General features: G+C 42.2%; 2 protein-coding genes across 8 annotated transcripts in view; one reads left to right on the top strand and one right to left on the bottom strand.

Moving 5' to 3' along the window:
- The window catches only part of fcho1 (FCH and mu domain containing endocytic adaptor 1), a 62,065-nt gene extending 61,201 nt beyond the window's left edge, over positions 1-864 (top strand). Inside the window, 1 exon segment of the mRNA XM_034209950.1 lies at positions 385-864. Within this exon segment, the coding sequence (XP_034065841.1) occupies positions 385-413 (29 nt within the window). The 3' untranslated portion in view covers positions 414-864.
- rfx2 (regulatory factor X, 2 (influences HLA class II expression)) lies at positions 863-25,434 on the bottom strand. 7 transcript variants are annotated; one of them, XM_034209985.1, is made up of 18 exons: positions 25,235-25,434; positions 15,333-15,441; positions 14,190-14,279; positions 13,016-13,098; positions 12,283-12,553; positions 11,060-11,134; positions 9,963-10,144; positions 9,641-9,760; positions 8,442-8,563; positions 8,059-8,177; positions 5,711-5,823; positions 5,189-5,340; positions 4,812-4,909; positions 4,188-4,337; positions 3,849-4,057; positions 3,617-3,770; positions 3,473-3,539; positions 2,574-2,857 (listed from the first exon to the last, which is right to left on the bottom strand). In XM_034209985.1, exons 2-18 carry the CDS (start codon positions 15,438-15,440, stop codon positions 2,736-2,738), a joined length of 2,235 nt encoding a protein of 744 aa, XP_034065876.1. In that variant the 5' UTR covers position 15,441; positions 25,235-25,434; the 3' UTR covers positions 2,574-2,735. The 7 variants fall into 7 exon arrangements, with proteins under 7 accessions (XP_034065854.1, XP_034065876.1, XP_034065895.1 ...); XM_034209963.1 differs by lacking the exon at positions 25,235-25,434 and having other exon boundaries at positions 863-2,857; XM_034210004.1 differs by lacking the exon at positions 14,190-14,279.
- Positions 25,435-26,434: the final 1,000 nt, after the last annotated feature.

Genomic DNA, 26,434 nt, shown 5'->3' with positions numbered 1-26,434 from the left:
CTCTAGCCAATCAAACCGCTGCTTGTGTGTCAGGAGATTCATGTGATTGGTTGTTGGTCGAGTGTCAAACACGCCCGCCGGCAAGCGTCAACGCACGCCGCTGTGTGGACGGGCCGTAAGTGATTAAAGTTGTTTTATATTTACAAGTTCCTATAACTTAAGCAAAACACAAAGACGTAAGGTATATGAAATATAAAAAGTAATGCAATTCATTAGGTAGTTTACTGTAGCATAAGCAAGCTCACTTTAAGTGCTTTGTATACTGCAGGGAGAACAGAAATGATATATATATTCTGTTGGTCATTCAGTTCACTTGATGCTGAAAGAGTTTGCACATACAGAACGTCTCCTCTGGGTCAATGCTCATCTCCTGCTGTTCCACAGGGAAGTACCTGGCCGGCTGCTCCTTGTGAGGACCCTCGCTGCGGATCAGAACTTTGCACTTTTTCAAAATCGAAGGCCAGAAAGAGATGACTGAAAACGGATCAGCCTTAAAGGACGATGTGCACTTACTTCTGACGGGGTCCTGCTGTCTGAGGACCACGCCTTCTTCCCCTCTAACTTAAGTTGTGTGTGTTGTACTCAGTCGTCCTGCCTTTTTGTATTGAATCTCCTATTCCCTGTTCTGAGACTGCAAACTGAGCTAGATGTCAGAACTCATCTTGAATTGTAGAAAAACATGTGAATAATAAGTTGCCATGGAAACTAGAATTTTAAATTATACTGTATGGAGGGAATCTCTGGAGTTTCCCAAGAGATCTTCTACCAAACCTTAGAAAATAAATGTTTGTAAATCAGCTGTTTGTTTCGAATAGAAGTTTTGTGATGTTGATGTTTGATAAAAAAATAAATGTGCTCAATCTTTTTGGTTTACACCAATTTATTACACATTGTGACCAAGTACAAAATACAGCTGAACTATGCAGTTTATTACAGACCGTCATCTGTCCTTAGATAGTTAAAGTGTAGTCAAGAACAGGTTTAAAAATGCACAAAAATAAGGGTTCAGTATACTTGTAAGAATCTAGTTCAATAAAAAATAATCCTCCGCCAAAAATCTAAAACAGCCTTACAAAACATTACAAAGTACACACAGAAATTACTTTTTCTCCAAAGCACTTAAAGGCAAATTACTGTGACAGGCACAAGTTACAAAAAGCCTTAATAAACTCAAGCTCAAGGATTCTCATCGCTACAACAAAATCATCCGAAGGGGGAAATAAATCAACCAAAACCATTGAAACACAAAGCTGATGTCAAAAAAGCTCATAAATAGAAATGTATCTCGTGACAGCGCAGTAACGCCGCAGATATAATTGATTTCATTACATTGACAAAACTGAGATTGGAAACAAGTTTATCACACACGCCATTCTAGTCAATTACACATCAAAGCGTTTTCTTTTGATACAATGTGACAAACCGAGCACAGTGTGAAGAGAGCGAGGCTGCAGAGCACACACTTTCTACATCATACAAAGATATATATATTTATATAATTTATTATGGACAAACTCCCCAAATAACGCACGGCATTTCTCTATCTAATAAAAACAACATAAGACTTTAATCTGAGTAACAGCATGAGGTCAGTTTCTGAAGTGGGGAGCGTGTGCAGAGATCCTCTTTCTGGGTAGGAGTTTTGGTTTTACAGGTCCGTCCTGTATCGATTTATCTTTAGATAAAATGTACAACCACTTTTTTTTAAATCAGAAAATGAGGCTCATCGAGACAGACGGGATTCCAGTTTGGGTTTTAACATCCCTTCTCCATTGAGTGGATCTCTCTGGATTTCTTCCCTACTCTGCGGCAGGTGAGTGCCCCGCCACAGGTCTGCTGAACACATGAGTCCCTGAATGCATCCTCACAAAACACGCAGGAGCAATCACAGGATTAAACTATTTACATGAAAGGAGACACAAACTGCAACAGTGGCTACATTTTTTTAACTTTTTTTTTTGTTATACTTGCTTCATGTCATCTGAGCCAAACAGCATAGAAATCTAGTGAGGTAAACAAACCAACATCTTACACAGCCAAGGTAACACTGAGTTCCCTGCCTTCCTGACTACTGCGACACTACGAGGCCTACAGAGCCTGACTGGCCGAGCTGGGGGGGGGGGGGGGGGGGGGGCGACTGAGGGAAGGTCCTTTGGGTCAGTGTGTGTGTGTGTGTGTGTGTGTGCTGCGAGCTGCAGCAGAGGCAACAAGGATTATACACACCTAAATAATGTTAAAGGTGCTTTGAATGTCTGAGGTTTGGAGACGATACATTCATACTGCGGTAGAGGCACAGCTGAGGGACAGATAGACATCTGTAGTGGTGGTTTCAAGGTTAGCGATCTAAGGCACTCAAATGACACTATGGCACAGCTACTTAAGGTTAAAAAAGAGAGAAGGAGAATCACAAACACCACCGCGTAAAGTTACACATCCGATAAAAAGGTACTGCACAAAGTCATTCACAGTTGCAACAAAAAAGGAAAGAAAATCAGACCTGTGTTACACCCCTGTGAGTACAAACGGAAAAGAAAAGGTGATCTTCCGGGTAGAAAGACCACCGTTATTATAAACGCTAGTAAAAGGGGGGGGGGGAGGTGAAATTGCTACTTTCTTCTTTATATACATTGCACACTAACTGCAGAAGCGCAGGGTGCCGCTGCGTCCCAAAGGGCCCCTAAAGGCCCCCCCTCTCAGACAGAGATGCTGGATGTCTCAGTCCGGCCCCTCTGGACTCACATCTCCTGCAGAGGGTGGCTCAGCTCGATCCTCTCTCTCTTTACGGCCGGCTCAGTCGGCCCTCTGGACGCGTCAGCATCACTGCCCAGGTCACTCATCTCATCGGAGAAGGACGCGTCTAAGGGCACAGGGAGAGCGAGGATAAGATCAGAGGAACTTCATTCATCCCAATATGGGAAATAGAATGTGTTGCAGCAGCATAAAACAAAACAAGGCACATACTAACTAATTAAAAGAGTAGAAATAAACTATTCTAAAATATAAACATCTCAAAATAGAAATAGAAATAAACCAGCATTAGAGTGTAAGACAAATACACAGATGACCGTGAAGATAAAAAAAATCTATAAACTGTCTGACAAATAAAAACACTATGAAGGGCCAATTTTCTGTTAACACAATAGAAGCAGGATATTATTTACATCGAGTGTGCACAGAATGGAATATTCAATGAAACATAAATATAAAATGTACAGTGTGGATGTTATAGGTTAGTAGAAACAGTTTGTCATCAGCGATTGCAATAACCCTTTAACTCGCGGCTCCTACTGAAGACAAAGGTCTTTGACCCGTTAATAATCCCAGCAGCAACAAAAGAATGTTGAGGCTCTACCTCAGAGAGCAGATGTATAATTACAGTTAAAGCGGACAAACAAACAACCATCAATTATTGTTCTCCATTTAGTAAAGTACTGTTACTACACATAAATAATAGTAAATAATAAAGGCTTACCTTTTTCCATGAGTGATGGCATCATGGAGGTCAAGTCACTGAACTGTGATGAAACGGAACAAAACAACTGTTAAACCATATTGTTCATGGCCCTTTCAGTATTTATAGAGAAACCAACGCTGCTTTAAATATCTTCTGTCTTACCTCTCCCATGACGGCTATAGGAGTCTCTCCGGTTGCCTGCGCCACACGGTGCTCCACCAGATAGAACATGTACTCGTCATAAAGCAGGCGGATCAGGTGGAAAGAGCCGAAACTCGCGGCACTCCGCAGGGTCAGGTCTCTGATCACCATGGAGCTGCAGGAGGAAAGGATGTTTTACATTCTGTGGTTTTTTATTCTGTTGTATAGCCTGCCTCACTCTGCCTACTCCTACCTGTAGAAGGACCACTTGAGCAGGAACTGGCGTGCAGCCTTGGGGAAGCTGGGGCTGCCCTGGTGGGGCTTCAGGACCTGAGACACCACGTTGTCCAGCCAGGTGGCCCACTGGTCCAGAGAGCTCTGCTGCTGCAGTGTCACCTTGAAGTCCTGCTCCAGGCGCTGGACCACACTCTCGTCACACTGACACACCCATGAGGCCTGCTCCTGTTAGAGACAACAAGCACACCCCACCACAGTGAGCAAGAAACCACGGGAAATACAGAGAGTCTACAGGGCACCGTCTGAAGTTTAAACACGATGTCTCGGTGATAAATAAACAGGGAAGACATGATACCTGGACGTTGGCGAAGTCCACCCGGTTGAGGTCGGAGAGCATCTGGTTGATCTGGGAGGTGTTCTGCAGCACGGCGCGGGCCGCCTGGGCCAGGTGGTTCAGACTGGTGTACCGCCTCAGGGTCTGGGCGAACGCACTGACCACCGCCACCTGCACCATGGAGACATGACACATCCTGACTGTTGTATCTCTCAAGGTTTTATGATGAAATGATGCCAGACTTCAACAAGCTTAGGTTTCTAGGGATTCTGTGATGAAGTTACATTTTGTTTAAGGTTGCACTGAATAGTATGAAGCTTTAAATATGTTTTTAGAAAGTTGTATTTGGGGTTCAAAAAACAATGTATTTAAAAAGAGATGGATGTAATCATTTGCAAAATGGTGCAATGTTTTTGTCTAACTAAATATTCAGCTTCAACCCAAATCTGTTCAATATTCCAAAACATTTTCACTGTATTCAAAAATGATTTGCAGCACAAAGAGGAAGGCACATAAGTCTGTTTACTATCACTATGGAAAGTAACATCACAAAGCAGCCTCATGAGGGGATAACCGGTAACTATTGAGGCTGTAGGAGTGAGGAAATGTGATGAACTAAATGACCCGCTGTAACTTCCTAGTTACCTTGGTGCGAATGATCTCCTGAGGGAAGTTGGTCATGGCGTTGGTCAGCCAGGTCTCCAGACTCTTGGCGAAGTTGCGGATGGCTTGAGTGAGAGTGCCTGAAGGAACAGAACATTCTGGATTACAAACTGAAAGAAATCAACCGTCACTCTCAAACACCTCATGATTTCTGCATCAACACATCATTAAATGCTATGGCTGACCTTCAATTGATCAAACAGAGAATGCATAGACCAATGAGAATGTTCACTCTTACTCTTTGTTCTGCATCGGTTTTCCGATTTCAGGTTTTGTTTATTTGATTACCTGTTGGTTTTATGTTTGTACACCTCAATAAAAACTGCAGTAGAATGACATTTATTATGAATAGCACGTACTGGGAACAGGACGCAGCACATCAGGGATGAGGATCTCCACCAGAGCCTGGTACAGGATGTGGTCGCAGCTCCTCATCCACAGTCTGATTGGTTCATATTTACACAGAGCCAGCAGCTTCTCTCTGGGGATCACACCGTCCAGGTCATCGTCACTGCACACACAAAAGAAAGGTTAAACACTTTAAAACGTTGACTTGCAATTAAAATAGAAAACTGCATTGAGCTTGGAAAAAAATCTCACTTAATATAAAAGTAGATGTTCTTTTATTTTATAGACAGGCTAACATCAACTACTCTTATCATCTGATCATATCTTACTGTTTTTTTTTAAACATAACCCATTATAAATAAATGGATATTCTTTACAAACATATTCTTCAACCCGTTTTGAATCAATAATAATTAAAGAATAATAAATGAATACAATAATAAATGAACTTAATTACTAATTTATCTTTAACAACATGAATGATTGTCTCCCTCTCTCTTGGTGCTTATCTTCTCATGGTGCAGCTCTCTGACCTGTTGGAGATGGAGGTGTTTCCGTCACTAGATGGCGGTGTTGAATACCAAAAGGTCTGCCAGAGTTTCTCAATGTAGTGAAACTGGAGGTTCATCACCACATCCAGAGTGGCCTGCAGGAGAGCAGCGAGGGAGGGAGGGGGGAGGGAGCGAGAAGAGAGGGAGGGAGAGGGGACAAAACACACAGAGCTCAACCATGGCAACCAGACACACAACAAAGTTTCTGCAGGCAGGCGAGCAGCCTCTCCTTCACTGCAGGCCCTGCTGTTAGACAATGAGCCAGCTCAAACACAGCTCCACACATTAATCACCCGAGGAACCTAAAGGCCACGTTCATCTGGAGCTTTTTGATTTCCCCCCTCAGTTATTTTTAATCCTTTGTAGAGCAGATTAGTCTTGTAGATGTATGCATGCATTTGCCTCCGTTTAGTGGTGAGGCAATGACCTAAACTAACCCATGTGATTTCCTCTTCCCTGTTCATATGCATGAGTCTCTTAGAAAGCACAGTGTACTGCACGCATAGGAACAATGAAGAGTGCAGAGGAAGCAGGCTGGGGACCTTAACTGGGCCGGAGAAAACCTGGTTATAAAAAAGAGAGTTAACGGATAAACTCTCATATATATATATTAGTAAAAGTTAAGAACAAGAGCTGCAGAAGTTGAGGCAGACTCTTTTGTTCAGTTCCATTTCTACGCAGAGTATGATCTGTGCCCAGAGATTCTGTTCGCTCTCTCTCTGGCAGGACATGCACTTGCCGCTAGATCTTGTTACACAGCAGTTGTAGGATTTAATCACATGATGTGTTTTTGCTTCCTCTGCAGCCGTTGCCTTGACAACCTTGTTTACGGTTGCCTAGAGCAACAGGTCAAACACAGAACTCCAAAACAAAAAGAAGAATTCCTCATCCCTCTGAACAAGAGCGTTTTGCCGCCACAGTTTGCGCCACATTGGAAAAACAACTCGCCGTAAAGAAAATAGAAAAAGTGTGGAGGAGAAATAACACATGCTCAAAACGCAGAAAGCCGCCAGAGATTCCCCAATCTTACCCTGGCATCTGAGCACACTCTACTGCAGCTTACAGTGTGATCTATTAAACACCTAATCATTTTTGTTTAAATGTTTATTTAATGACACTGCTGATCCCTGATGCTGTTGTTACCATGACATTAACAAATAAATTGCTGACAGTTGATACAAGTTCCTTTACAGCCCTAAAATGTCTTGTTTGTGCTTAAGACAACTATTTTATTTGTGTTTTTAATTGTGTCAATGTAAGCCTTGGCTAATGTGTCAACAGGTCACTGTTGGCCCAAAACAAAAAAGTGGAGAGAAGAAAAAAGTGAAATGCATAAACATTAAACACACAGAGGCAATGAGAGCTGTGAGAGTGACAGAAATGCGCTGGCAGACAAAGGCAGGAGCCCATGTGCCTGTCCACAGACAAGGCAGCACAAAGGCCCAAGGGAGGCCAACCACAAAGACACCAAGATGTCCACCCAGCGCGCTGAAAGGTTAATTGGCATGTCTTGAAAGCTGCACGGAGATGAAAAGACGGCTGGAACAAAGGGAGCGTGGTGAGGCTGGACAAGGGGAGGGCAGGGATAATATGATAAAGCCAGAGCTTCACAGCTTTAATCACAGCCTCTCTCCGGCCTGTGGAGCCTCCAGAAATGTTTAGGGTTCAATATTATTTCTATTCTCCTCCCTGTTCCGTTTCATCCTGAAGGGTTGTTCTTCTGCATCTTCCTTCCCAGAGATCATGAGGTATGCCCTTCAACCTGTGAAATGTCGTTATGCAATATGCCCTTTCTTCATAGCTCTTTCCTAGTACAGTTCTTCACCTGCTGCAAGTTGCTTTAAATGTAGGACCCTTTTCAGGATGCGCTTTATCAAACCAGACTCCATAAATGGTCTTAAACTAACAATGATTACAATACTTTTGAGTGACAGCCTACTGTACTTTCTTTGATCCGTTTAAAAATGGGTCACGATATTGAGTGAGGTTTTTACAAAAGGTTGATTATGGGTTTTAATCAGCAGGGCAATGTAGTTTTATGAAAAGCGTTACTCATTTGTTGGGGACTATTTTCAGGAGCGGAATAATACACATGTGCTGCTCTGGTGAGTGTGTGCAACAGCAGGGTCTTCTCTGAAGCAGTGTCAGCGTTCATGGTAATGACGGAACATGGGACATTACTTGAGGCTGGCTTTACACAGTAAGCTTTATGGAACTATGTTCACATTGGCAGCCCAAAGACCTGTAAACAGAATTGAAGCAGTTTCCCCTTAAAGCCATTTCAATTGACAGGTCAATGTATTCTCAGTGAGATATTCGTAGAGCTGTACCTCGCAATGTTCTCTGTAGAGCGTCTGCAGCTTCTTGATATCATTCATGTTGATGCGCTCAGGCAGAGGCTGGGTGCCCAAGTCAGGAGAGGGAAATGGAGGCAAGTTGTGGGACGTATCTGAATGACAAAAAAAGATAGACAGGTGTCAATCATTTCATCACTCACCCAGACTGGCACTTGTGTGTGAATCAAAGGCAAATATATTCGAGAGACAGAATATAAATAAATAAAACCACAAGAGTCCAAACAGAAAGAAATAATATATGTTTTTATAATCTTCTCTACAAACACAATGCCTATCTATTAATTGTACCAGTGTGACTGTAATAACATGTGTAAAGTAAAGCCAAATCAGGGAACACAAATCTAGGTGTCGCTCACCGATGTACTGCTGGTGGTGTTGGCTCTGAGCAGCCACGGACTGCTCTGGAGTGCTGCTACAGTTCTGAGAGCTCCCACACAGGCTGTCAGACATACCGTCCACCTTCTGCAGAGGTTTGAACCTACACACACGGGAGAAGAGGGGACATGTATGTTAGCTGGGCTTTGAAGGACTTACAAACACAACATTTCCGGTTTTCACTTCAATGAAAACCACACAGAAAACGCTCAGGTGATACCACCTTCAACACAAAAGCTTAGAAGTCAAATTCCAAGTTTGTGTGTTAAGGAAAACGACATTTGCATACATTGTTTTGGTTAATTGTTATATTTCCTTCCACTGGTGCTTGATTGTATCCCTAGAGATGGGATAGTTTTGTGAGTGTGTCTAGTTTCAAATCTAATAACTAGTGTACATGGCAGCAGTGACCTTTATATATGCCAGCCCCAGTGACCTACGTATACACACAACCTACTGAAGAAGCAGTAGAACATAAGTGGTTAAACCAGTTTAAAGGTGATTGAATCTTTTCCCAATTCCCAGTAGACAAGAATGCTTTTTTCCCCTTCTCGTGTCGTGTGTCACCTTTAATGCAAGTCACAGATGCCCTGGAGGAGATTGGAGTGGTTTCTTTATTTCATACATCTGTTACATTACATATTAGATTTAATTTGAATGGCACTTTTATTAAAACCACTTGCATTAAGTGCAATAAACCATCAAAATGAGAACTCAGAACAAGAGCTGGTCAGCTGGCGTTCAAAGAGGAACATGCATACGTGCACATATTTGCCACATAGCTGAAAAATAGGAAGTGAAAATGTCAAATCAAAAGACGCCACAAACTGTTAGAGAAGAGAACAGATGTGTGTTTTGGGCTATTCTTAGCTTTTATAATTGTAATATTTATTTTTTTGGTTACGTATTCTTCTTTCCGTGTCTCTGTATGAACCACTTATACCGAAGCAAGTTCCTCTTATGTGTCACCCTACTTGGTAATAAAACTCTGAGAATAAAGATGGCACACAGCAAGCAGCAGAGAGGCAGCTGCCACATGGTCAATGTTTTAAAAAGTTAGATTGTTTCATACATGATTATCGTAAAGAAAAAAACAAAACATGTGTTGCCATGAGAACAAATAACCAACCAAATGAAATGAAATGCGTGAAGAAAGGTCAAGATGGCAGACAGTGCTGACCTTTGTTTCTGGTGGACAGGCTGCTGCCTCATGGCCATGTACTGGGTGTCTTCCTGCAGCCGGTTGAGCGGTGAGTCAGGCTTCACCCGGATGCCATAGTAATGATACTTAGAGTTGCCTCTGTTCGATTCATGAGAGAAAAGAGAGAACACAGTGAGGAGGAGGAGGAGATGGCGAGTCACTATTATTATCCTCGGCCATCAAAAAGTCTCCGTTGCCTATGAGCATCACGATACGTGTCACATCGTTGATTGTATATGATTATGATGAATGATTGCTGTGATAAGCATGGTCGGCTTCAGCCACATCTCTTCCTGTGTACCTGGTGCCGAGGCGGCGTGTCCTCAGGCCCATGAAGACCGAGCGGATGAGCTTTCCGAAGGAGGCGGCGTTGACCGGGTCCAGCTTCTGCTCCTGACAGTGCCTCAGGTAATGGTTATACAGGGAGCAGCGCGGCAGGCTCACTCCCTCCGCTGTCTCGTAGTTGTCCAGCAGCCACTGCAGCTAAAAACACACAGAGAACACAGTTGCATAATCAGTGATCGCCAGGGGACACACTCTGCTCTGTGGTAGTGTCCTGGCCAGAAATTAAGAGGAGCTGGGCATCTTATTTACACATCAAAAGACAGATAACACACACCACACACACACACACACACCACAAAAACACCTGTTTTAGGAAGTTAAACACCAAAGAGACCATTGCACTCCAGCTGTGACGATGCTTTATAATCTGTTTTTCTAATCTTGCCTTGGCTACAGAATAAAGAATGGCTGATTGAGTGAAAACTCCAAACATCTGAAGAGTGCTTTTCATTCAAGGGGATACATCTCAAGTCAATATTGAGAGGGGGTCTGTCGTTGCTCTGTCGTAACAGTCCAATCATAGAGAGTTTACATAAAAAGCTCAAATTATAAATATTCAAAGCAAATACTTAAAACATGATTTATACAACTTGTTCAAAATGTAAATGAGGTTGGAAGATGGAAATGTTGGGAAATAATCTTTATCATATTTCCATGTGAGTCAAACTATGGATGTAATAAAACACTACTACTTAATTATTGTATTTCATTATAGTTATCAAACAAGGGGAAAAGTTATATTGCAATAAGCGTGTGTGACACTGAGTGCATGTCTTGGTGTACTTAGAAGTGAAACATACAGAAATCTATTTAATGCAGGGTGTTAAGAAATATATAAAAGCTGCATTATTAAGCAAAAAGTGATAGCGAGTGCGAGTTCAGATGAAGGATGGAAATGTATCGAGACAATTTACGAGTAAGTTAAGCTAGCAGTAGGTAGTGCGTTTAACGTTGCGTACACAAGTCGAACACACTGCCTCAATGTTCAGCTTTTGTTTGTTGTTTTTTCTTTATCCTCATGTCCTTTTTAAAGAAAGTTCCTGGTTGACTTACATGGCTGTTGAGCAGGCTGCTTTTGTGACTTGCAATTCCTTCAGACTTTTGGAGGTTTTCAATCGCCATTTCAAGCTAAAGAAAGAAGAAGCATGCAAAAAAAAAGAAATATAGTGGACACAGAAGAGGGAGGAGGCAGGAGAGGGAGAGTGATAGAAGAAGAGAAGGGGACAGAAATAAGCAGGGGTATATGAAGAAAAACACAAAAACAAATTAAAACAGATAAAGGAAATTAGACTGTTAGCAAGCAGCCACATCCCTTATAGGCTGACCAAAGCATGCAAATCAAGGGACTTTGGGGTTAAGCTGCTCAGTGAAGGGTTGCAGTCAGACACTCTAATGTATGCAAATAGGAACCACAAACAGGGGCACAGGTCACGTCAAGTTTGAGGACAATAAGGTCAACAATGCCTAACCAGACCCATCCCCCAAGATGTAAACAATGTGAATGAAAATCTAACAATCAGAGAGTTAGTTGTTGCTACAACATGAGAGAGAGAGTCATGATATTAAACACAGGCATATTATTCTTTCTTTGGACACAACAAAAAAAAAAGAATGCAGTCCAACTGGCGGGCAAAGTGAATGACAAAACCAAGGACCCTCTATTGAGCCGTAGAAGAAAACCAAAGTCAAAATGAAAAGATATGTGCTATTGCAGCCAAACTGGAGACATAGAAGAAAAGGAAAAAGAAGCAGGCAGCGTTCCAAGCCTTAAGAAGGCTCCAGAGGGCTCATGGCCAAATGGTAATGAGCCCCAGGGGTTGCTTTGTTTCGCAGGGCGCTCAAGTGCCTGTGAAAACCTCTGAAACAAGGCAGCGCTGAATTATTTAAGCCAGTGTCCTGGTTCTACAGGCTCTCTGCCCTGTGCTGCTACTGCAGAGCCAGGAGGCTCCAACTCAGGTTCCTGTAAACCCTGTGTGCTCTCGTCCAGGAGCCTGGGCCCTCTGGACTCAGGTAACAACAGTCATCACCAGTCTCACAACACCATGTGGTAGTGGGGACCTCTGCAGTAGTAACAACTCATTTACGTAATTAAAAGAAGAAAAACTTTGATTTCACCACATGGCAGTTAAGGATGAAGAAGAAAAAAAGTAATCATGCAGTCGGGTGCAAAACCTCTGATAAACAGTTTGGCTGTTGTTTTCACTCCCACATGGAATCCCAATAGATTTGAAAGAGTGCATCAGAATAACAAAAACATTGGTATGGGAGTTGCTCACCATAGCGGAGGATGAGCGTGATGAGTGTGATATGTGGTTGCGGCTCCCCTCCATACTTCCACCATGAATCAGGTAGGTGCTTCCGCTGGAAATTATGTGGCTGCTGCCCACATCCATAGCGATGCCCACCATGCCGTGAGGGGCCACCCCACCACTGGCAGAGGAGACCACCGTGGTGACATGAGCTCCACCCGCCTGCGAGTCAAAGTAGGGGCCCCCGCTGCCCTGCCCGTACAACTGGGCCTCGGGGTTGTAGGAGTAGGCTGTCCGGCTGGGGAGAGGTCACTGCAGTTAGCATTTAGCGATGTCTTTCCATCATGATGCTACATTACATCTTTAGAAAGCAGATGACGAGCAGTTACAGTCTTCAGGTTTTTAAAATTCTAATTAAAAAAACAAGAGCGCAGGAATTGATGAATTTGATACAGTACATCATTGCGATTATACAGACAAAAATATAACTGATATCAACATATTTGGCTACGCTAGAATCAAATTGAAGAATGTCTTATTTTACAATAAATCATTTACATTATAATACCAATACACGGCACAGCAAATACTTGTTATGGTTTTACATTCTGACATGGTAACATCCCTGTTATTTATTTGTAATTATGTTGGCTTCACTGGGATGAATTCAACTATATGTTGTATTGTTCTTAAGGCCACACAATGAAAAACATATTTCATATCCCTAATAATAATTGTGGGGTAATGCAACATTGCTTACATAGTTCCATTGGTGTAAACAGTCTCTCCGCTTTCTCCTACATATTGGACTTGGGATGGGTAGACATGTTGCACCTGCTGAACCTACAGACAGACAGGACACTGAAATCAGGAATAACATTTTCTTTCCCAACTCACTATTTGTGCAAATGAAAAACAAACTGCGACTATAATTAAAAAGTATCAGACTATTTTTTATCATAAAAGTCAGTGAAATGAAAATACTTGTTTTTAGTGTAGGCTTTTGCTGGTGTGTGTGTGTGTGTGTGTGTGTGTGTGTGTGTGTGTGTGTGTGTGTGTGTGTGTGTGTGTGTGTGTGAAAGACAAACTTCACGTGTCATGAAGAACGATACAAGGATGCATACAACTGACAAAAGGCAGGTAATGACTTGTCCATCTGCTATTGGTTTACCGTCTTATATTTCACCCTGAAATATAAGACCTATGAACAGCTCATAGTAGACAGTCAGTTCACCTGGATTTCACATTCGATCCTAAACACAGAATTTGTGTTGGGATTTGGTTCAAGTGCCCAGGAACCAGCAGGCTTTGCAGCAAGTTAACAAAACACACTTGGATGCAGAGAAGTCATAAACATCATCACAAACGCAGCAGCAGTAAAGTTTAGAGAAATGTTCACACTTAAAATGTATACCAACCATAAGGTTTATTTGAAAGCCTTTAAGAGTTGTATAAGATGTTAGTTTCATGTTATTCATGTACGCAGGCAGTGGGCCAGGCTCAGCCAGAGAAAGACAATTTGGCACACCCATGAGGAGCACAGGAAGCAGGAGAAACAGCTTGGCGCATGCTTGGGAAGAGCAGCTTTTGGAAGAATGAATGGGCTGCCGTGTTGGGATCTTCCTTCAGTGTGAAGCACAAGCAAGGTTTGGTTGCTGTTTAACTTGTTTACTAAAGCAAAACCCGCATCACCCCGGTCATATTGTATCATTTAGCTTTCATGTCAATTCTAACCCAATGACTTGAAAAGACAAAACATTTCTAAGTGAAAAAGTCCCGGTGAAACAGGCCATATGCTTATTTTGCTTATTTAATCGTAATTATAAAAGATAACATTATACGTCTAAGACAAAATGGTTTAACTGAGAAGAAAGCCTCAAGAGGTGTACAAGTATTTGTTCACAGCACTGTATAGTATGTACAGCACTGTGTACCTGCTGAGAGACTTGTTGAACCCTGGGTACTGAAAGCTGCTGTGCTTGTCCTCCTTTCTGAGCTGAGCCTGTAGCTTGAACCAGCACCCTCTGTGTGGATACAAGACATAACTCAATTACATAGGTATGCACCACATACAATCACATACACACATCATTGGTAACATATGACAGTCGACACAAGACAGGCAAACATGTCAACATGTCAACATCCCCCCCCCAATATTTAAAGCTAGTGCAGATAGATTTGTGCCAATATAATAAACATAAATGACTGCACAAACCTCTCTCTGCCAGGCAGTGCATTTTTGTGCGTGTACTCCATTTATAGTGCCATTTTATTTCAGACACCAAGCACAAGAGCCGCTTTCACACCAAGTACTTTGCCGCCCTTAGTGCTCTGGCACTTATAACCCCAGGGCACAAAGTACCAATCACGTTCACACCGGAGTACTTTTCCCTGAGGGAAGATTACGCAAATGAGCCACTGACGTCACTTTGTCTTCTTCTGCTTTGGGTTTACTGGCAGGCCGCAAACCACTTCACGGCATATACTGCCACCCGAAGTCCCCAGACGGAAGTGCCCGGAGTTGGGGACTGGCTTCAGTAGAAGCTGCTGGGACTCCCAGCAGGTTCTACTGAAGCCTTCTGAGTAAATCGTCAGAACGCCGACACCTCGTCATCACTCCACCGCTCCCATGTTTTTTTTTTTGTTGCCATAAGTTATTCTCTCTCCGTTGGTGCGCGGGGCTAATGCTAATGCAAATACAATGGCGGCTTCAAAACATTTTTCAGAGTTTTACGGGGCGTGGTTTGCAATTCGCCCAGCCAATAGAAATTTGTACTTTTTTGGTTCTATTTTCGTACCACCTCTCTAGCAGGCACTAAAAATGGGAGTAAAAGTTCCCGGCACTAAGTACTCTTTTTGGTGTGAACGCGACATAAGGGGTACTAACGGAACTAAACGGGAAAAGTACTCCGGTGTGAACACGCCTAGCTCTTTTTTTGTGAGAAGCAGGTTTGGGCTTGTAAATAAAACTACTTTACATTTGAAAATAAAAAAGATGGAACACTTAATTCACAACAGACTTTCCACATTTGTCCTGTAATTAATGTTTCAGTGGAGTAGAGGTAATAACCTACCTGCTGGGAGGCTGGAACAGGCTGTACCACAGGGGCCTGAGCTGATGATGACGTCCGCAGCGCTGCCACGCTGGTCGTGGTGTCTGACCCTCCCTCGGAGCTCTGCATGCTGGGTTGTAGGAGACATGAAGAAGTGGAAGAGAGAAAAAGGAGGAGGGATTTAATTCCAGACCTAAGAAACCCTCATATTGGTAACTCTGACTATACATGGACAGCCATACTAAACAAATGCTCTTCGACACCACCCCTTCTCTTTTGGAGCCTCCATGGCATCCATTGTGTCCCATGGGGTTTCTGGCTTTAACCAGTCAAGCTGAGTCAGTGAAACTCTCAGAGGCTGCCCACCTTTAGCCTTAATCACAGTCAATATAAAGAGCCCAACCGTTTCAGATCGGCAGAAAAGTTACAGTACAGTAGTGGAAGTTACCAATAGGACTGAACTTCCTGCTTAGGACCAAAGGGACTGCCGCCACTCGGCTTTCCACTGGGTGACAATGTGCACAGCATAGCAAAGGGGAACTAAACATGGAGTGCAACAAAAGCTCCCTTTTTTTTTCCCCTTCTTTTTTTGTAGGATAGAAAGGGAAAGACCGAGAGTAAGGCAGGGTCAAGAGACGAATGGAACTGCAAGAGGGAGTAAGTGGATAAAAAACAACGTCCCCACTCCCTCAAAAAAGGAAAAAACTAAGGGGGAAAAAGATGAAAATGGCAGTGGGGCTCCAGCCTGATGCTATCCAGCGCTAGTTTGGAGAGCTGTTCTCTGAGGGCCTCAATAATCCAGCTGATATGAGGAAATTCCTCAATGCTTTGTAAACGTTTGTCGGTTGCTATGGTGAGGAATCCATGACGACCACCCCCAACTCCACCCCCCTCCTCGTTCACTCCTCTATTTTCCCCCCCTTTATAAAGCTCTTCCACAGGAACTTTCGAGCGCGACCGCAAAGAGAAGAGGGGGAGGAGGATTATAAAAAGAGAGAGGGAGATACGGCACAGTTGGGGGGTGGGTTGGATTGATGAGTAGAAATCCAGGAGCAACAGGATACATCAGAAGGTAAACGGTGGGATGGTGTTCTCTGGGAGCATTACTGAGAAGGACTGCAAGACAAATCCAGCTCCAGACATGCTGTGATTGGTCATACCACAAGACATGCACTACAATGTCCTTTTATTTCACTGAGAGAGATCTGACAAACACCACTTAGGCTGCAGTAACGTGGAGGCTAAGCTTGTATAGGCAACAGGGGCAGAAACGCACTCTTTTGGCTCTCCAAACTCAAATGTATCATGTGGCTAAACAGCTGAAGCTAGTCAACTTTTTCAAATCAAACCTCTACTTCCATAAGAATGAAAAACACCCATCTCCTTCAGTGTGATCAAACCTTTATATTGTGTGTAAAAATACATAAACACACACGCTGATGTATATTGCCTTAGACTTTGAGAAGATAAGAACAATATGGGCAAAATTAGTCACTATCAAGAAACCCCCCAGGTGATAGAGGAAGAATAATACCAACATGTTGACACAAAAAAAGTTGATATCTTCTGTTGTGGAACATTTTTAAGGTTAAACTGTTCTACGGATAACACCATTCATTCAGTTATTCAACCAACTAATTGTTGCCAAATACAACAAGAAGAAGCTGTCGGACAGACACTACCAGAACATCTACCACACATGACCAAGCCGTTCCCACAGGAAAAAGGAGATTGAAGGGTAAATATTCAACTAAAAAATTGTTTTGCTTCAGATCTCAACAATAAAATAATGATTCTCATTGTATCCAGAATCATGCAGCACAACTTTTGACAAACTCAATATACCTTTAAGATAAATACAGAGTGTACCTTTAAGATAAACAGAACATCAGATGTGGGTGTGCCACCACTGGCATTTTCCATAGATGGAGATGTTGCCACAGGCAAAGACACTGCTGTGTCTATATGACTAACAGCCTGAGTGGAGGAGGTCTATGTTGAAATGTCTGATATGTGTCAATCTACAGACAAACACATGGTCCTACCATATCCAGTCTACTCTGAGCAGCCATCTGAGCTGCTGCCGTCACTGTATTTGTTAGCACAGGGCACAATTAGCACTTACATGTAGAGACTCTCACATCACATTACAATTTTCTTCACACTTCTTTCTTGTATGTTACAAAAGTACCAAAAGCCTATAATCACAATGATTCTAATAAGGAGTCAACATTTAATTTAAAAAGCCCCTGCGATGCTAAAGCATTTTTCTAAAGCATGGAATTTGTCTATGGGGAGTCACTTGAGTTATACATGCACCTAACAATCTCATCATTTATTTTCAGACTTGTCATTTTCACCAGAGGAAGTGACACAAGCCTGCAGGCTTCTTCGTGCCATTAAGGAGTGGGTGGCATGGCTGGATGGTGATGGATAAGGAACTAGAGAACTCACTGGCACGTTTGCAGCCGTTGAAGCTCAACTAAAGGCACTGGCTTTAATATGTATGGTGAATTATACTAAATCCTTTTGTTGGAGCGGGACAGACAGGAGTAAAGTAAACAGGAGTCTGCTTAGTGTTAAGGAAAGGTTAAAAGCCACACAAATTCCCCACAGCAGCGCTGAAAAGCACAAAGGTAGGACACAGTGGGAGACATGGAACACTGCTGCAAAACTGCTCCTCTGGCTGGGCTGGCGTCTCGGGCCACAAGTCTGTGTTCATGTCTGGTCTGGAAGCCTGGTTGCATTCAGGCCAAATCCCAGATGAGCGCTTTACAACATGAACAACTGCGCCTCCTTTCAAGAGTTACCTGAGTTTAAAAAGCTAAAGGGAAACAAGAAAAGACACATTTAAAGAACCCCAAAGACTCACAAAACCTAACTAATGCTATAATCTAAAATGTTCACAGTGTAGACAAGATATAAACATATGTCACCGACAGATCTAACTTAAACAAGTCTCAATCAGAGAAAAACACATACAGATGTTCAATTAAAAGCAGGAGCCTACAGTCTTGGCTCATGTTTGCACTGGCCCACATTGTTTGCAGAGCAACAACGGTTGCTAGTGGCAACACCGTCCACTCCCGTTTCCAGGAGCCTGTTGCTATGCAACCAACAGAATACTTCCCAAACCAAACAATGCCATCCCCCCACCTGATCCCTCTATCTCACGCTAAGAAGAAACTTACAACAATAAATGTATGTAAGCTAATCATTTCCGACACATGGGGACCTGGAGGTAGACTTATCTCCGTGTTGCAGCTAGAGACAGATGTACAGACTTTATGCTGCTGGTTTAGACTTGATTGAAGAGGACAGGGTGAAGTGCCCTGTTTTCGTAACTACTCAGTGCTCGAAAGAAGGCGAATGTTTAAGTCATCAGGGAGACAACAGTCTATTCTTCAAGGTTGCTTTACACTCTTGTTATCCAAAAACAACACTTCTAATGCAAGTTGAGTCTTTCTAAAGTTATTTGGACAGGAACGATGGTAAATCAGCTTTAGCAGAGCAACAATTATTTCACAAAACTAATTAAGTAGAGACAGTCGTTTGTAGCTTTTAAAAGGACATTTGTGAAGAACAAGCAATCAGCACAATGCATATGTCAAACTTAATATAAAAGAGAGGAGCAACAGGTGTCTGATGAAGCTTTAACATGTGTTCCATCATTTGGTAATTACATGTTTTGTTGCAAAACAAGCTCATTGAGACGTGGTGTGGGGGTTTTATTTTTTTATTTAATTAAAAAAAACTACAAGATCACAGAGGCACACGCGCTCACACAAAGAGGGAATTAAGATATGATAAGAGATTTCCACAACAGAGGCTGTTCTTCAAGCCTGTCTCATTAATTCATGGCTAATCCAATCAAAGCAGCTCTTGGGGTCTGCAGATGGCAGAGTTTAAGGGGGAAGAGAGAGAGAGGAGAGAGAGAAGAGAGCGAGAGAGAGAGAGAGAGAGAGATGAGAGAGAGACGAGAGAGAGAGGAGAGAGAGAGGGAGAGAGCGAGAGAGAGAGAGAGACGAGCGGAGAGACGAGAAGAGATTGAGAGAGAGGAGAGAGAGAGAGAGAGAGAGAGAGAGGAGGAGAGAGAGAGGAGGAGAGAGAGAGAGAGAGCATGAGAGGAGGAATAGGGGGCACAGATCACTGTCTCTGATCCAAGTGCCCCCCTCCCCTCTCCAGCTCGCCTCCCCACACCGGTCATCAGCACAACCTGTCCACTCCGTCACCATGTGTGCTGCAGGCCTGACAGCCACAGAGAGAAAGATCAAACCGTTGCCATGGAGATTGTGTGTTCGCCCAAGCTCTACACTAGCAACTTCCTCCCCCAACACCCAACCTCTTCTAACCCTTTCCAGATTTCCACTGCCCCCCCACCTCCACCCACCCCCAGCCTTCATCCTTAGTATTTAACATCTCTAGATAAAGATTGAGGATTGGAAATTGAACATTTTGACAAGTAAAACTGGAAAACCCGCCACAAGAGGAGCAGGGAAGGGAAGGGAAGGGAAGGGAAGGGAAGGGGAGGGGAGGGAAGGGAAGGGGAGGGATGGTCAACACTGGAAATGTAATCAGCTTATTCTCATACGAGTAGGCGTCTTTCTCTTTCACGGCTATTTATCTAATGTGATCCAAGGCTGCCTGATGACACAAAGGAGAGGACTTTACTTAAGTGAGTTTTCTTTTATAGGGAACCACATTCTTCAACGATGACCTCAGATGCTGGCAGTGAGCCGTGTCAATTTTGACCCATGAACCCGAGATAAGCGATCGGTTGCCCTGGAGGAGTCTGTCCTTTTGGCATTAAGCATTCACTTCACACAGATATGACTCGGGGAATCATCGTACTGTAGGTACAGTACATCTGCAGGCACTACTTAATGACTCATCAGTTGATGAATTATGAGACAGATCCAAGTGTCTGTTGTTTTTGCAGTAAATAATGCACCATGCTGAATACTTGGCATCACTCGGATTTAAGTATTTAGGGTTATATGAATAATCAGACTAGCATGCAATATAACTCCATTGTGATTGAACCTTTCATACAGAAACCTGCGTTTCTGCAGCCTTATGAGTGACATGCTTCAGACAACATATCATATCAGCTAGGGCTGCTCGATTATGGCAAAAATCATAATCTCGATTATTTGGGTCAATAATTGTAATTGCGATTATTAAATGCGATTATTCATTGACTTTGAAAACATGGAGAACAAAAATGTGAACAGTATGTTTTGAACAGTTGATTACCCTGAACTCTAAGTGTAATTCAACTGAAAAACCAACAAAAAAAAGAATTTAAAAAAAAGTAATAATCGTTTATAATATAGTTTATCAAAATAATCGTTTTATTTAGATTACGTTGTTTTCGTAATCTTTGCAAGCCATAATCGTAATCGCGATTAAAATGCGATTAATTGAGCAGCCCTAAAATCAGCAGCATTTACCCTCTAATTTAGCAAAGCCTATTCAGTGTCATTTCCAGAACATTAGGCATTAAATGACTTGAAGACCTAACAAGTGTTCCTGCAGAGCAATTTGCATCAAGATGGCATTCATAGATCATACAGTAAAAGGTGGTGACAGGATGCGGTTGACATCCTGTCTACAAATTGGTGCTCTTCAAGTTGTTGATTTAAAAATATCAACACTTTTTAGACCTACATAGGTTACAATGTGTAAGACTCTTTAGTCAGGTAACACCTACGCCATTCAGTTACCATGAAAACAAATAGCATACAGTTTCATTTAAACCTTGCTACATTAACATCGCCTTTGAAGCTAGTGAGTAGGAAGAGAGGGTTCTCAATGATCAGGAAGGGGTGACTGCACTAAAAGGACTTCCACCATTTAGCTGAAAGTGGGTTGTTTCCACATGTGACTATGGCGTCCTAATTAAAGAGCTTTTGAAAAGCAATGCTGAAGACCCAGCTAATTCAATTTAAAACTACTGTCTGGGTCTAATACTCATTTGTAAATCTGGTCAAATCTCCCTGTCCTAGAACTTAATGTTTGGCATTTAATTTGTAGCAAGTTATACTGACAGAAGTTGTTTTCAAGCCAAATAAACATCTCTTAACAACCTAGCATAAAACACTACAAAAGAAAGGAAAAGTGAGGAGAGAATGGGGGGCTGCTACTATATTTGACTGAAAGAGAGAGGGTGGTCAGTTTTTGTAATGCAAATGTCACTGCCTTGTCTGCTGTTTGTGGCAGGACATTTAATTAGCAGTTGTGTAGCTACGATACAAACAGGTGGAATGTTGAGAATGTTGTGATGACACACAGACAGATAGAAGAGACAGACTGAACAAAAATTCATTTCACAATGAGTTCCAACTTGTTGCCACTGTGCGAGGGCCAATCAGTGGCAAACATGTTTTGGTATAGACAAGATTTGTTTCTCCGTATCCTAGCAGCAAGCATAAACCTACAATGATTTCTAAAAACTCTTAAGTGGAAGACGTGATGTGAGAGTCCTCAGGACACCTTTCCAATTGTGTTAAACGGTAACGGCACATCAAGTCAAATATAAAGCTCTTCACGGATAAATAAATCACAAAGATTATGAAACTGTATCATCTCATGTGAAAAAAATGGCACTATTAATTTCCACTTAACAAGCACCACAAGGGATTCTCCTCTCAGTTGTTCTGCTTTGCTTTGTGATTTTCTGAGATGTTATGGGACAGCCCATTAAATATACGTTAATATCAGACAATAAAATGATGTGTAAAAGCTAGGCAGTTAAGTTAGCGCAGCAGGAGGGATATGCAACTAGAATGTGATCAACTATAAACGGCAGCGACAGAACCAATGGCAATGAAGGGTCTGTGTGTGGCGGGCTATTGGATTGAGAACTTCTCCCCGAGGCACCACAAGGCTTCATCAAGACAAACTAAATACAGCACGAGCAAACACACATAGGCTACACAAGCACATCCACACAGCATACTCATGTATGTGCACACACACAGACACACCCCCACAAAACATGTGACCAAAAAGCTGTGTCAGGTCACCCGCTGTCCAAGAGACCACTGCAGCTGTCCTATTGATAGCTGAACTGTACTGCACACACGGGTCCATTAAACACTCAAAATGGCACACGGGTAGCGGTGGACTCTTCTATGCACAACCATACGAGGAACTCCAGTTTTCCAAGCACAATTTCTGTCAATTACAGATCAGTATGCTGGGGAACTCCAGTTCGAAACCCGCTCCTGCCGCCACTGCGTCAGGCCGTTGTGTCCTTGGGCAAGACACTTCACCCGGATTTGCTCCGGTGGGTAATGTCCACAATGCATGTATGATATCAATGTGTACTTGTAAAAGCGCCTCGATGACTTCGAGGCGTGAAGATGGACGTTGTGGCGCAGTGTGCTGTGCAATGATCATCAGATCAAGGGGTGAAACCCGCCGCTGCTGCGTCTGTAAAGCCGGTGTGTCCTTGGGCAAGACACTTCACCTGAACTTGCTCCTGTGGGTATTGTCCACAGTGGTGACCATTGCATGTATGATATGTGTAATGTGTATTTGTAAAGCGCTTTGAGCATCTGGAAAAGCGCTAGAATAAATGTAAGGAATTATTAATTATTATTATTAGTATGGTACTTGTGCGATCATGGTCATAGGCTGCCGGGTAGATCAAAAAAGGCCATATAGATACACATTACAAGTACCATACAACAAGCAAATAAGATTTTCCCAAATAACTGGCATACTACCAGCTACTTTCCACGTTGTCTCCTCTCTGAGCAGCGTTTCTTTCTGACCTACCTCTCGGCAAGCCAAATCTATTAACTCTTAAGAAAGAGATGAAAATAACCCGATTAAAAACACTCACTTTTAAAAGAATAACATTCCAGCCCCTGGCCCACTCTATCCCATTTCTTTCCATGACTTGGGTGTATTTGTATATCAAGTTGCTATGTAAACATAACAATGTCATGCTGGTGGGGGGTATATGCAGCGCTGTCATCTCTTTATTTTCTTTTTTAGCTGCGGCGAGTGTCAGACCAATCAAAGTGAAGTTTCTTTCTCTAACACTCAAATCCAGCCAAGTCTTCTGTCAGTGCACATTCAACACCTTCCTCAAATAGAGCTGTAGAAAGCTTCACAAAAATGTCTTTATCAAATATAATGCAGCCTAAATAATAAGTATGATTAACTTAACATTACTCATACTGCGTTCTGACCCCTTTTAACATTAAAGGGATATATATTGGCTGAATCAATGGCATACAACCTTATATTATTCAGATCTCTTCTTTTACAAGATAAATACTTTATGTAATAATGAAATAAGTCAATAATTGGAAAGCAGAGAGGGTTTTAATTAGAGAATCGAAGTGCTGCAAAGATTCTTGATGCAGCACTAGCAAACATTACAAATGACCGAGCACCTGATTGCTGTCTGAAATGATAGTCCATTAGAATTAATTCAACTCAGGGGACAAAAAAGACTAAGTCCCAAGAGAAGAACAACGAGGTATGCAAGGTGCTGGAAACCAGCCTTGCCCACTGTAAAGCTAATGAAAAGGGGGATGTATAGTCATTTGGGGGTCTGCATTTCCTTGGTTTCTTATTATTGCTATGGCACTGTTTGATATGAGCCTTCAGCTTTAAAGAGATCAAACATCAAACCTAATGAAACCTGCGAACCAAACAATGGAGCAGTGCAGCTTGGCAATTAGCAAACAATTGGCTTAGGTCTTTTCAACGAGTTTGGCATAAGATTAGTAGATGGACTAAAACTACTTGTGATGAAATGAGTGAGAGGAGACAAATCAGGTAAACCCATTCATTATTTCTGCCTTACTTAATATGAAGGGTACTAGTCGTATCTTTTTAATGGCAAGTTTAGTTTCGAAAGCAAATTTTAAACTAAATATCTCACCCAAGAGACTGTACAAACCAAACAGAGCCGTAGCCTTTAAAAGAACCATCGTAGCACCACCTAGCTGTTACATATTCAGTTATTCAAGTAATTTCTGAAACATTAAAACTTTGCGAAGTACCCACTTTTTCTCATTTTAAATCGTGACATACAGTTAACTGATTAAAAAAAGAGTAGTTCCTCTCCTGAGATAGACAAGTTGAAGCACCAACTTTGATAACGTTGTAGTCAAACGGCGAACTTCATTTTTCGCCGACTCGCAGGTAAAAGTTATTATATCCGTGCTCGACAGGCAGCGTAATGTTTAAAATCAATTTAACAATATCATGTGAGAGTTAAGACTGACTAACGGTCTTGGCAAACTGCCAGCAGAAAGGAAAGTTATCCTCCTGCTGGGTTCACGCTTGCTCGCAGCGGACGTTAGTTTGCAGTTTGGGCAGCAGGACCAGCGATGCTAACGCTAGCTAGCCAAATGTCCACCTGCTTGAAAATTACGTTCTCGAGAAAGACACAACAAGAAAATACGTTTTTCCGTAATGTGACACACAAGACAGAGCGGACGCTAACTGCGCAACAAACGGTTAAACTGACTGAACTCGCAGTTATGCTGCTAGTTGTCTGAGTTAGCATTAGCTGTAGCTTGACTGCCTGGTTGCCTTACCATCCATCCTGCTGGGATTGAGTGCGTTCACAGCTCGAAACACACACACACACCACAACGTAGCAACAAGTGAATCAATGTTGAGTTGGAGTAACGCTGACGCCGAGTACAACGTTCAAGAAAAGTGTAGAAAAAATAAAAAGAAGGGCGGAAAAACGGATATTTTACCAGGTACAAAAAGCTGTTGCCAAGCAATAGGTGAACGTCAGTTAAATGGAGAGTGGAACGCCGTTCAAATAAGGGAAAGTTCAGTTGTGGAAAATAACCACAGACTGCTAGCAAAGCACTTGACCACAGAGCATTTTTTCCAATTTCAGAAAAAACTTAGCACATGATTGCTGTGAAGATAATAGTCACCTTTGCCTTGTGAAAAAGTTATACCCTGGCACTGTTCTCTTTCCCCTCTCTCCCACTCGCTCGGTGACTTCCAGATGCTGCTGCTGCTGTTGCTGAGTGTTGCGCCCGTTGGTAAGTAACAGTCTCCACGGCTACAGTCACTGTGGCGCGACGGGGTCTCGAGGCAACTGTTGCTACCCTCGAATGTCTACGTCAGGGTCCTCACTATGCAAGGGAGGGACCAAAGGGACAAGAGGCCCGCCCAGTTCAATAAGACTGTAAATGTGAATGTTACCACTTGGGGGCAGTCTTAGCTAGGTAACCTCTGGAAGGAAGTGCATCATTTAGATTAATTAATTAAATTAATAAATTATGTTTTTTTAGATGTAACTTAAGTTATATATTGTCAAAGAAGCAGCAGTATTTTTGATAAAAATATTCAACTTCAGGCTCCATTCAATAATGCTTATTATTAGCCAGAAATAATAATAATGAAAAAGGAAATTAACATCGTCATTTCTCGCCCTCCCTCAGAGTACAGTGCACCCATCTTTAAACTAGTAAACCTTTGATAATAAAAAAAAGGGAAAAAAATGGCCTTGCATGGTTTTAACACTTTCAAGTTAACAAAGACAGAAAAACAAGATATATACTAACACCTGGCAAAGCTCCTCAACACTTCTTCTCTAGTAGTTCTGAAATAGGTGTCTTCGGGGCCATGCCTAAGCGACAATCTCACAAAGTGAAAACAATATCTGCAGCATGATGGCAATGCGAATTATATGTAGGATATGTATAGGCAGAGATGTAATAGGGGATGTAGTTCATATATATGCATATAAGAAGTGTATTTAACAAAGGAATTATTCTATCTAGCACACCACTTCAAACCGTCTTAAGGTATGTAAAGATAGTATTTGTATAGTTAAAAATACATGTAATCTTCTTTATTATACTCATTTTAATCTACTTACTTCCTTGGTGTTATTAAGCTTTCTTTAACTGCATTTCAGATCTTCATCACAAGGTGGCAGCATATGTCTATTTTGTGACATGTCAGATGAATAGATAACTTCATCAGGACTTCTTATAGATGGAATACAAATGCCTCACTGAGATACAGTACATACAGGGCAAAACTAGAGTGAAGAGATAAAGCTGTCAAATTGTCTATAACCTTTTATTGTTTGACTGTATTTAATTAGCTAAAAATTGAGGTTG

The sequence above is a fragment of the Gymnodraco acuticeps genome, unplaced genomic scaffold (genome assembly GCF_902827175.1).
Source record: "Gymnodraco acuticeps unplaced genomic scaffold, fGymAcu1.1, whole genome shotgun sequence".
NCBI lineage: Eukaryota > Metazoa > Chordata > Actinopteri > Perciformes > Bathydraconidae > Gymnodraco > Gymnodraco acuticeps.
The sequence above is the reverse complement of the archived record's forward strand: the minus strand, read 5'-3'. Positions and strand labels throughout refer to the sequence as shown.

Bases quoted from the DNA above. Each gene is read 5' to 3' on its own strand.
- rfx2 (XM_034209985.1), bottom strand. From the start codon at position 15,440: ATGCAGAGCTCCGAGGGAGGGTCAGACACCACGACCAGCGTGGCAGCG. The intron at 14,280-15,332 runs GTAGGTTATTAC...GTATCCACACAG, and splicing joins CTGTTCCAGCCTCCCAGCAG to AGGGTGCTGGTTCAAGCTAC. The intron at 4,338-4,811 runs GTAACTAGGAAG...TCCATGGTGCAG, and splicing joins AGGAGATCATTCGCACCAAG to GTGGCGGTGGTCAGTGCGTT.